Source organism: Euprymna scolopes, chromosome 15 (assembly GCF_053919585.1).
Source record: "Euprymna scolopes isolate OS-2025 chromosome 15, ASM5391958v1, whole genome shotgun sequence".
Classification (NCBI taxonomy): domain Eukaryota; kingdom Metazoa; phylum Mollusca; class Cephalopoda; order Sepiida; family Sepiolidae; genus Euprymna; species Euprymna scolopes.
Window position 1 is genome coordinate 67,679,189 of NC_136496.1, and position 12,458 is coordinate 67,691,646.

A 12,458-nucleotide genomic window follows, 5' to 3' on the forward strand; every position below is an offset into this window, starting at 1 on the left:
GTCTGCACACTTTTATAGTCACAATTCTAATCTGTACTTTTGTTAAGTTTTGATTTGAATTCTTTCATTTCCACATTTGCAGTCCGTTATACAGGGTGTCTATAAAAAGGTGTGCATTAAAAAAAATAACTTTATTTGCATTTGTGATAGAAATAGTCTGTAAAAAAATATAAAGTTTCATGTACCTAGTTTTAAGTATAGTTATGCAATAATTTTTCACCACAAAATTTGTAGTAATTTTTAGATGAGAAATATTTTCTTTAAGTTATAATTTTTTTTAAATGCACACTGACTTTATGGACACTTTGTATCTGACGATGGAGCGCTGTTATCACTGTAGTAATGCATAAAAAATAAAGAAATATGAAACATTTCACATTTATTAAACAAATTTGCGGGTTGGATGATGAATTATAAGCTGCTGGAGGCAAAATGATTGTTTAAGAGTTTTGTGGGGTATTTTTGTCAACTGTTTTATCTCTCTAAGGGCAGATAACTGTTCATTTCAATGGTTACTTATCTACCTTGCATATTATCTTTAGGCTGAGGGCCTAAAAAATAAAACAGCAGAAAACCAGAAAGTGATGAGTTTCATGTTTCACAAAAAAGGCTTTTTATTTTTATTTATTTATTTATTTATTTATTTTTTTTTGTACTGTGGATCAGAATTTGAAATCTTCCTCACAAGAGTAAATTTTGTCTCTGTCTTTTCTTAAATTTCTGCTATCCCCTTCATTTTATTTTTACAAGACCTATTGCCACTTGGAACATAAGGGGCTACTATTTGGGATCGTGTCTAACTGAGACTGGAGGAAGTTGAGCAACAAGATGTCTGTTCACATTACATTTAAACTTCTGCAAGTTAGTACAGTCAGGAAACAGGAAGAGAGTTTCAAAGTATAGCAGTTCCAGGGAAGAAACTATTAGAGTAGGCTTTTCAGCATTTAGGGGCCTCAACAGTGAAGGGGTGGGATTTTGCTGCTTGTTAGGTTAGTTTTTTCAAATAGGCAACATTATTCCACTTTCATGACAATGCTACACATTATTTAAAATAATAAGAAATGAGAACAAAAGATGTCAGCCCTAAAAAACAAATAGGATAAATAAAATCAATTAATTGCACCTCCCCAAACACACAAAACCAATCTATGCGAGTTATTTTGAATATCTATTAAAAATGAGTGAAAATCTAATTAAATAAGCAAACTGTTCTTTTTTAAAAATGATTCAAATGTTTTTGTTTTTTTTGTTTTGTTTTTGGTTTTTTGTTGTTTTTTTTTAAATTTTTTTTATTCTGTAAAGTTGATTAAACAAAAAGTAAATTAAATCTCATGTGATTCATAAATTATTTCAGGAGATTTCCATTTTGTGTTTATTTTGAAAGACTTCTCTGATTTGTCATTCGGGCAGGTTCTACGTTCACTAAAGCCAAGCCTCAAGTGCCTTGGACTCGCATTACACAGAGGGCTGTTTTAAGGGTAGTTTTCTTCCCCTTTTATTACAGATGGTAAGTTTTTTTTTGTTTTTTTTTATTATTAGAATCATGAACCATTGTGCTGTTAATAATTTAACCAGGAGGAAATTCAGAACAAAATTATAATTGCTTGATGGGATGATCAACAAGTGTCTTTGGTTCATTTCCGGGTTTTGGCAACATAACCAAACACATCTTTTATGCGCATATATTATAAACGGCAATGAAACATGTTGGATATTAATGACTGAAATAGATTGAAGTTTATTTGTACCAAATATGGTTGGATTGTAGAAAGGATTGTAAATTTTATTAAAGAATTCTTGAGTAACATGTTTTTGGTGATATCATATGCATAGACATGTTTTTAGGAATGGATCCCTTCTTGTTTGTTTATATGTAAATTTGGTAAATGAAGTGCCATGACTAACGCGATTCAATCATTTTTTTTTTTCATCTTTATTCAGGTGGATTCAGCAAACCTCAACATCATTCTGGCTTGCTATGCTGGTTCTCTACACATCACAACTGTTAACGATGGTTATTTACATCAGTAACGCTGGGGAGTACCTTAAAACTGATGTGAGTAAAAGAAAGATTTTATCTTAGATTTCATACAAAATCAGATTTTTTTTTCCTAACAAATTCTTCACTTACAAGAAAATAAAAATTAATGTGCATTATCTACTATTGTAAGAATCTGTTGTTGATAATATGCTATTCTCCGCTTGAGTTTGATGGCATTACACACTTCATGCCAAATAACACATTGGTAGCAATTCGATGTTCAAATGTCTGTATTGATTGAATAATAAATTTTCCATCTAGACCTAGCCAATACTATTAAAAATGGCAAGACGGTAAGATCTAGCCATGATTGATCCAACATAAGCACTATATTATTACTGACCCTCTGATCTACGATTTTAAGTTTCAAAATCTGTTATCCCAGTTATAGTAACAGAGCAAAAGAAGGTCAATGAACGGAGTATGAAACTTAACATGTTAAAACAAATTTATAGATTGTATGATGATTTAACGATTGTTTGGTGGTTTTTCACCTATGTGTGTATACATCTAATGGTGCGTTGGTCACGCAGAATTCACGTTATCTATATATATATAAAAGGCAAAATGTGTGTGACCATTTCGTGTATGTCTTCAAAAGGCTTTTCTCGCACACGCTCCCGGGGTTGTTACTATCGCTTAAAACTGTATATAGGTCCTATATAATAATATCTAGGAATTAGGAAAGCACGTACGTAGCGTATAGATTTATTTACGTCGATTTTTACAAAATTATTGCTATTTTGGCTTCTTGCATGTTGATCGGACTTTTTAGTATAAATAAAGTGAAACTAAACTCAAACGGACGTGTTTGCGGCATTGCGCTGGGAAAAACGTCCAGGAGCAATCAGCTTTGATCAATCTTGTATATCAGACAGTCAAATTTCGATAAACAAACTCAGACGCTGACGCTGCGTGACTTCTATTTGACCTTCTTAATTAGGTCAAATGGAAGCAGCAAAGTTAACTTTTATTACGCACACCTGTTTTTATAGTTATAGTTAGATAAATAAATTCAATCACGTCTATGCTGTATGTCGCGGTGGCCCAATGGTAACATTGCACGTTTTTTTTTTTTTTCACACATTAATTTCCAACTCAAGGGTACGGGTTCGATTCTCATACTCACCTACCAAAACATTTTTTTATTATTATTTAATCGCCGGGTACCCCCCGCTAGTAATATATAAATTTCAAACAAAATAAATATCTGTTTATTTTGTAATAATGCGTTGTTTTGGCTTCAAATGTATCTAACATGTATTTATTTTATTCAAACTCAACCAGCGCTTCTATCAAGGAACACAAACCCTAATGTGAATTCCGTGTGACCAATGCACCGTTCCGACATTTGAAAAGACGACCATAAAAACAACAGGCGGACTTCTACTGATTCTATGCTCCAACAACAACATGGCCAAAACAAAGAGAAAAGACATGCTGATGAAGTGTATCTTCGAAATATATTTATAAATTTCAAACAAAATAACTATCTGTTTTGTTTTTTTTTGTAATGTGTTTTGGCTTCAAACCTATCTAATGCATATTTATTTTATTCAAACTCAACCAGCACTTCTATCAAGGAACACAAACCCTAACGTTTTTTGTTTTTTTTTACTGTTGTAAAAGGCAAAATGCATTTTAATAGTATTTCCATATGTTACAGGAATCAAATAATGGTATATTGACAAAATTGTCTGTTACTAAAAATTTTCCAATTGTTAATAGGTGGTGGGAGGAGTACTATTTCTGAGATAAACTCCCACCATTTCTGAATAAGTAAAAAATAAAGTATTAGTCAGGATTCATTATGTTTTCTATAAATTTGATTAGAAATATATTTTTTAAGAACATGTCCCGATGTTTGCAGTTATTTATATTGAAACAGAATTAAATATTGATCTTGATAAGTAAAGCCATTTAGTGTTTAGTAGCAAGGAGACCTGATATTACTTGGGATTGAATGAAGATTTGGGATTATTTATTATTATTCACTTCTAATTCCATATAAGTTTTCAAGATTAGTAATCAGAAAAATCCAAATAATCCCAAATCTTCTTTACTTGTCACAAGCATTGAATGTTTGGTAGCCTCTCTGGAGCGCTCGTTTCAGGGAAAGATTTTCATCCAGTTTCAGCCTTTCAAATCAATTCCAATACTTTTGTTGTCATCGGAATCGGTGAAATCACCCATTTTTCAATTAATTGATTACCTACTCTAGTCAGGGACTCACTGCAGTGCACCAGGAAGAAGCATCACATACCTTTCTGCAGTGATTTAGTTCATAACTTATGGTAGTCTACATTGTACTGTAGAAAACCTACTGTTGATTTTATAAAATTATTTTTGTATATAATATCTTGAATTAAAGTTTAAAATGCAAAAGTAAAGTATCATGGTTCAATTGTGCTCTAAACAGAAACATTCATTTCGAACGCACTCCTGTCTTATCTAAGAACTTGCCGTTGATTTTTATACTTTGAGCCCTTCTGCTTGTGCAATGATAAAACTTCTTAAATTCACTTGTGATGTTAGACTATATAACTTTGATCAAAATTGAACTATTCTTTCTTTAATCTTTTTTTTTTTTACCAATTTTTGACACATTTTGAGGCATTCTGATATAAAACCCATCTAAGAACACTCCTAGATACAAAGTACATTTGTGTGAAATTAAAAAAATCAACCCATAGGGAACGAACACATGCACACAAAGTGCCTTTTATAAGTAAGTAGAGATAAAGGTATATGAATGAAGAGATTGGCTCTGTTTTATATATTAGAAAGAAAGAATAAAATGAACAATTGTTGCATTTTCAAAGTAAACACTGAAACCTAGTTTTATCATCATTTAAGAGTAAGGGAGATAATTCTTTTAACCTTACACAAGAAATAATTTTTTTTTTATAGCACACAATTAAGATTTGTAAATTTACTTAAAAGTTTAATTTAAACTCAATTAAAAATAAGATGAACTTAATAAACACACACGACATCTGTTGCTGATTTAGGTTTTATCTTGATTTGAGCAATATACGAGTACAATAAAATCTTTTGTTTTTGATGTCTTAAATTTTTATTTTAATTATGACTTCTAAAATTGATGAAATTTTTATTTTAATTATGACTTCTAAAATTGATGAAATTTTTATTTTAATTATGACTTCTAAAATTGATGAAATTTTTATTTTAATTATGACTTCTAAAATTGATGAAATTTTTATTTTAATTATGACTTCTAAAATTGATGAAATTTTTATTTTAATTATGACTTCTAAAATTGATGAAATTTTCTAAGCTAGAATCAAATGTCAATTTGACAGTTGTAATGTTATATAGGTCCAACTTGCCGGCCATTTTTATGCTTATAACTGTTTTAGCCATACAAAATTCAAATTCCAATCAGTTTCATCAATTACATATTCTATTCCTCATTTATTACTGGATTTTGTTACAACTGGAAAATGCATATGTCAAATATCTGTGGGTCTGTACTTAACATATTTAGATTTTCATTTCTCTCTGTTTGTCATATTTATAAATTAAATTCTATTGAATAAATACAATCATTAAAAGATGACATCCTTTCATCTGCATCTCTTTTCAAATCTCATCAGGACTTTTCTCAACTTGTCATTTTGTGTTATTTGTTTTCTATCAGACAGTCACCCACCTCATTTTAAAGGATCATCATCTCGTCTTTTGTTCTCCCTTTCAGAGTGTCACACTCAGTGAGGTATCATTCCCTGCTTTACTGATGCTAATCCTGGGCCTGATGCATTCACAAACCGTTTTGGCTCATTTCTCTCATAAACCAAATAACAGAGATGGACTCAAATCTTCACGGTAAGACTTTTTTTTTTATTATTCTTACAGTTTTTGCAATTTTTTGCTCAATTCTCTTTCTATAAACCATGAACATCGCATCTGGCTAAACTTTTTATTATTTGAATTACTGTTTTCATATTAGTTGTTAGTTTCACATTTCAACTGATCTAACCTCTAACTTTTTTTCAATCTTGGGAATCATTCTAGTTAAATTGTGAATCTATACAGAATTTTAAGCTGGACCCTTTTAGTCTATGAGGGTAGATTGTTCTCATTCGGTAAGTCATGACCAAATCAATGTGTTAATTATAAAGTTATTATCACCTATTATGCACCGTAGGGAATTCTAGCATGAATTTTGGAAGCTTAAAAGCTAATCTCGGTTTTAGATATTTAATATTACTACATGTATCTTCAGTGGATAAAATAATGGGTTCACTTCTAATTCCATATAATTTTTCAAGATTAGTAATCAGAAAAATCCAAATAATCCCAAATCTTCTTTACTTGTCACAAGCATTGAATGTTTGGTAGCCTCTCTCTGGAGCGCTCATTTCAGGGATAGATTTTAATCCAGGTTTCAGCCTTTCAAATCATCTTCATATATAAAAAAAATTTCTCTTTTCATGAATAGGTGATTTTTATTTTCAATTGGTAAAAATAAAATACATTGAATTCCAAGATGAGGAAAGTTTTCAGTTTTGTTTTGAACATAATTTATTGCATACATGATGGTCGAGAGATAGTAGATAAAGCTTATGTGGTAAAATCATGGACTTCTGTTTAAAAGACATGTTTCTTGCAGTTGATTCAGGTTTATAAAGTTGTCTGTCTGAATCTTGACTAATTAAAATTAAAAAAAACTTACTATTTTGTTCTTTTTTACATTTCTTGTCCAGGCATAGCAGAGAGAACAGAAATAAACAATCAGTTAATGTTTGAAAAAGTTTTTCATGAATACTTTTAAGTTTGACTGGTTATTGGTAATTGTCATGTGGTCATCTTAAATTTTCATAGATTAAAAATTTAACCTTGTAACCTTGTCAGTTACTTCCTGTCTCCTATCTATTCAGAACCACTTTTATTAAGTTATATATTATAAGACATCCTGTATTTCTTTGTATTTTAACATAACTCTAATCAGTTTTATTTTTAAAAATTGAATAAAAATGTTAATACAAAACTATATAGTAATTATCTCCTCTATAACTGTAACTTTAATGATATTCACCTATGGGTGGCTTGAGTTAACCGCATCCTACATCAAGGCAGTCCAATTCCACCAATCGGCAGCTGAATCCTTGGCATACTTCAGCCATTCTCAATTTTAGTATCAAGCATAAAAAAATGCTAAGTCCAACTATCAGCTTCATGCCTGTCCTCACTGCTCTTATCCAAATCTTTATCTGGTCTCCTCTGCACTTTTGCAGTGGGATAAATTCTTCCTTAGGATGAGCATTTGTACTGTAAGATTATACTGATTACTATGAAAACAGTTCTCCTCTGTATTCATATTGTTGTTAACCCAGAGACAGTTTATATATATATATATATATATATATAATTAAGAATAAAAAAAGAAATAAGACAATATAAAATATATACTAATGCGTATAAATTTTATTGTTTATTCAACATGAACATTACATCAATTAGGGGTGTGGGATAAGTAAACTCTTTATACCTAGATATTTCGAAGCCTAATGCTTCTCATCAGAAGAGGAGAGAAAATGCTAGGTAACATATTAGAGATTTAGCGATATAACTACATTAGGAGCCAAATAATGAGTGTTAAAGGAAAAGGGTAATGCATCGAAACTGTGAAAAGAGAGAGATAGGGTTAGGGTTAGAGATAGGAGAACTACAGTAATTAATGCGGAAGAGGGAGAACATTGTCGATATCACACAGTGATTATAGGTAGTATGAAGATACATATAAGCTCCACCTTAATTTGTTGACATTTGCATTATCCTAATAAGTCACCTTTTAAAAAATTTCTCTAATTCTTTTAACTCCCTCTTTGTTTGTCTCTCTCTCTCTCTCTCTATATATATATATATATATATATATATATATATGTGTGTGTGTGTGTATTTCTTTCGAATAATTATTAACAATTATTTGTATACCTATAGACACTATTGTTTCATGATTATTCGATCATCAGAGTAGAAAGTGGTAATTACTGCTGGTCAGGAGATTTGAACCTAATAACAAAGCCACCCTTGACTTCATAGGCTAGCATTTTACTCCAAGGCTACCAGCAATTAACACAAGAATTGAAGGAAATTAAATATTGGTGGGATTCATAGTAAACAGCTGGAGAGTATTCAATTATGAGAAGTTGGGATGTTGTGTGTAATATATATATGTGTGTGTGTGTGTGTGTGTGTTATATAAAAAAAAAAAAAAATAGACATTTGTTTTAAAAACATGTAATCAATGTTACTGACAAGATTTTATTTCCCTAGAAGTAAACCCTGACCAAATATTCAACATTCCATAGTATTTGCATAGATTTCCTTACTATGGCTAACCACGCCAGCTTTTATGAGGAATAGTGCACCCTCTCAAAGTGATGTTACCTCAAGGGGCAACATGAAGCTGGATACTCCACTAGACTAGGTGAAATTTTTGCCCTGAATCCAGTAAGACTAAAAGACTAAAATGAAAGCTATACTATAAGCTATTAAAATGGTCAATTGGGGAGAAGAAAATTGTTCTAAACTTTTTTTACTAACTCTGTGTTTATTAGATAAACAACTTTAATGAAATATTTGAATATCTATATATCTCATATAGAGTTCAAGTGCTAATCCCAGCTAAGAGGCCCCTTGATTTCTGAGAACTTTGACTGAAAGAAAGTGAGATAAAATAAGTGATACTATTCACAACATTCTTTCTTGCTTTGACAAAGTGCAAAATCAACGTCACAATTTGGTGACGGATTTCTCACAAAAGACATGGTGCTTTCTCTATTGTCATCATTTTCATTGACTGAACTACAATCTATGGTTCTCTTCAAAGAAAGTACTTGTTACCTACGAATGCTACTAAGAACCTGCCTTTTTTCTGTGCACCAAGAACAAAATGGAACTTCCATGAACAGAGATTCTTTCCAAAAACATTCAATCTATTGCACACCATGCCCTGCTTTCTACAACATAGTCATCTTGAAATGCTTGCTGAACCGTCCCCTTAAGTAATCAAATCATGTCCATTTCACCTATTGATTCCAAACCTCTCAGAGTATTGTTCTTCATTCAAAATCTTATTATCTTCACATGGCCTTTGAGCTTTGATAAATGGTGACTCAAGGGTTCATACAAGCATGAAAAATCCTTGAATTTTAATTTTTCCCTTAAAAAGGCCTTATTTCTAATATTACCTTGAAAAATTCTTGAAAATATGGAAAATGTCTTGGAAAGGCCTTGAAAATCGTATCATGTCCAGTAAAAATTTGTGTCGAAATATTAAAAAATAAAATCAAAATAAATACTATTAAATTATTTTTTTTAAGTATTAATAAAAATATCATTAAACTTTTTTTTAAGTATTGAAAATAAAATTGAATGGCATTGTTCTGAAATTACATTGGATTATTTTGGATACAAAAGTGACATCCTTTATCACGAAACTATCTGATGTTTTCCATATATTAACATTGGGTAGTTTTCTGATAAAGGGATGTAACTCTTGTATGAACAATACTGGGAATTCAAAATTTAAAAGTAAAACAAACACAGAGTAGACTTTTCTACAATAGGGAAAATAACATTTAATTGCGCTTGGTTGACCAAATAGAAGTGAATTTTGTCTGGAGGGCCTTGAAAATCTTGAAAAAGCCTTTAAAAGTCCTTGAAAATGGACATTGAGAATCTGTACGAACCCTCGACTCATTAATAGGGCTATGGCAACAGAATATTCTTTTCATTGTTTTGACTCTCGAGTATATATCTGACATATTTAAACACAATCAATTGAGAACCACATCACCCTACATAAAAATATATAAGATATCAATGGATATATACTTTAGAATGAAAACAAGGAAAAGAACATGCTGTTGTCATAGCCCTACTCATTACACAGACACAAATGTACACTTTTTCTAAATAGGTTTTATGAATTTGTCATATACCATAGTTTTTTAATCTAATATTTTTTATGTACTTTTTTCTGTATTTATTTATTTATTTTTATTTATTTTTTTTTTTTTTTTAATTTTTTTTTTTAGAGATGGTAGCAAGAATTGTCGGAAACGTTCTACCAAAATAACTGATCCTGAAAATGTTTTTGATGGGTCACGGAAGGGATCATTTTGCTACAAAACTGAGAAGAAATGTGAACGCTATAAACGTCGGGATTTCAATAAATGTCGGGACAAAGCTGACAATAAATGGGAAGCCGGAACGCATGCTGATGCTGATAGCAACACTGGTTCAGACGAGGAGAAACCCACGGTTCATATACGCCTTACTCATAGTCAAAGCAGCAGCAGTAGCAGCAGCAAGTGTGACCGTGTTCCCAATAATGTAAGCCGTGCTCAGATTCCCCCTCCCAACAATGGCTCATCTGGTTTGGGTTCTTGTCCAAAGAAAATGGATAGAATCACAACCAATAAGAACATCGAATCTTTCAATCGGACTTGCGTTGTCCTTGGCAACCGCATTTATAGCCGAAAGCTCGATGATGACGATGTAATTGAGAGTTGTCATCAACAGAAATTACGATCTCATATTCCTTCGGCTCTGTCAAGCAGTGCTCACGAAGCAGATCTCAAAATGACCAAAGCCAACCCAGATCTGAAAGTCGTTTTCAGCCTTGACGAAAAGAACACTGTCCTACGGAAAAGCCGTAGCTTAGATGATCTACATTCATCATGTGATCTGAGTGACATTATTAAATGTGACCAAGCCAAAAATGGCACTACACCGTTTTCTAGCCTGTGTCGTAATTCTCCAAAGCGACGCTTTCCCAACAATACTTCTCGCTCACATCATGTACAACGTTCCTACTCCACTTCATCAAAAAATAATCATACCCCACGTCAGCCTTGGAAGATTAATGACAAGAGCCATTGGTCACAAGGCAACTCTGACGAAGAATCAAACACCGTGCCACCAAAAACAAAAAACTCTGAATCGTCATTATTTAACGACGGTTTAATCACCGAAGGACTGAGACAACGCCGCGTACTGTCCAAACGGTGGAAGAAAAATGACGACCAAATAAACCTTGGTCCACTTACATTTGAAGCACCGGCAGGTATAAAAGAAAGTTCACCACCGAGTTCTTCGGAGGGAGAAACCACACAAACACCTGATTACAGAAAGGTATTTTTTTTTCTTTGTTAAATGGTTTTTCGTTCTCTTAAAGATTATTTTTGTTATAACTTTTTTTTCAAAAAACTTAAAGTTTTTGCTTTATCTTTCAGACATGAGATCTCTGCTATTTAGAATTCTTTTTTTAAATCCAGATAAGGCAGGTTTCTACTGTAATTATAGATATATGAGGTATTCAAATCTGTGGAACAAAATCAATTTGGTTTTTAGTCAGAAAAAAGAACCGTTAAGCAGTCATGGACTCTTATAAATGCGCTGAAAAAGAGACTGGATGGCTGTTACACACGGATGCTCAAGATGGTCCTCAATACATCATGGAGAAGCCACGTGCAAACCAATAGCTTTATGGTGACCTATCACTAGTATGACTGAAAGTACAGCAGAGAAGGATGAGAGTAGCCGGTCACTGCATGAGACACAACGAAAAGGAAGCCAGCAAGCTAGTTCTCTGGATACCAACAGATGATACCAAAACCGTGGTAGAAGAAGAATGACCTACATTGAGGACCTGCTACAGAACACAAGATTGAAAAATGTTCAAGACCTGCAAACTGTCATGCAAGATCGAGAGAACTGGAGAAGTCATGTAGATTTGGTAGTGAAGTGTCCTGAAAGACAACGGAGATCAGATTAGAAACAGTCAAAAATGAAAAATTAGATCTTGACAAGCATAGCATAATGTGTACGTTTTATACATGTGCAAATATATATTTCTGTTTAACTGTATTAATTTGTCAAGTTTTGATATGCATGTGTTATTAGCTCGGATAGTAGCAAATACAGTTAGAAGGGTAAACGTTTTGATTTCTATTCTAGCTTATGGCACCCAAGTCATATTTTTAAAACCTTTGAAATCACTACTATAGATTGGGTACAATATAATAATCAATAGAGAATTGGCTCTATAATAATAAATATGAAATTTGCATAAATTAAAATATCATATTTAAGCATATTTTATGACTTAGCAATGCCAGGCAGTCTGCTTGTTAATCAATAAATAAATAAAAAAGCAGTAAAGCTGATTGCTGTGGATCAAAAGCAGGTTACAGTACCTAAAGAATTCTAGATTTATATACTCCTTAATGCAGTTTATCTCTCACAGCCAGAGCTGACAATGCACTCCTAATTCTTTTCTTACTCAACTGAAACTCCTGAAAGGTAACAGATAATTCGATCACACTGAACAGTACTCACCCTAGGCAAGTTGAACCAACTTCCTCTGAAGACAGAAGTTTCATAA

The 12,458-nt window shown here is 32.1% G+C and overlaps 1 protein-coding gene across 3 annotated transcripts in view; it reads left to right on the forward strand.

Annotated features, from left to right (window-relative positions):
• Positions 1-12,458, forward strand: part of LOC145293861 (protein PHTF2-like) — a 154,012-nt gene that overhangs the window by 104,976 nt on the left and 36,578 nt on the right. For all 3 annotated transcript variants that reach the window (XM_080140597.1, XM_080140599.1, XM_080140598.1), the window contains 4 exons: positions 1,411-1,507; positions 1,942-2,056; positions 5,760-5,887; positions 10,108-11,206. In XM_080140597.1, the coding sequence (XP_079996723.1) occupies positions 1,411-1,507; positions 1,942-2,056; positions 5,760-5,887; positions 10,108-11,206 (1,439 nt within the window). The remainder of the gene's footprint in view (positions 1-1,410; positions 1,508-1,941; positions 2,057-5,759; positions 5,888-10,107; positions 11,207-12,458) is intronic.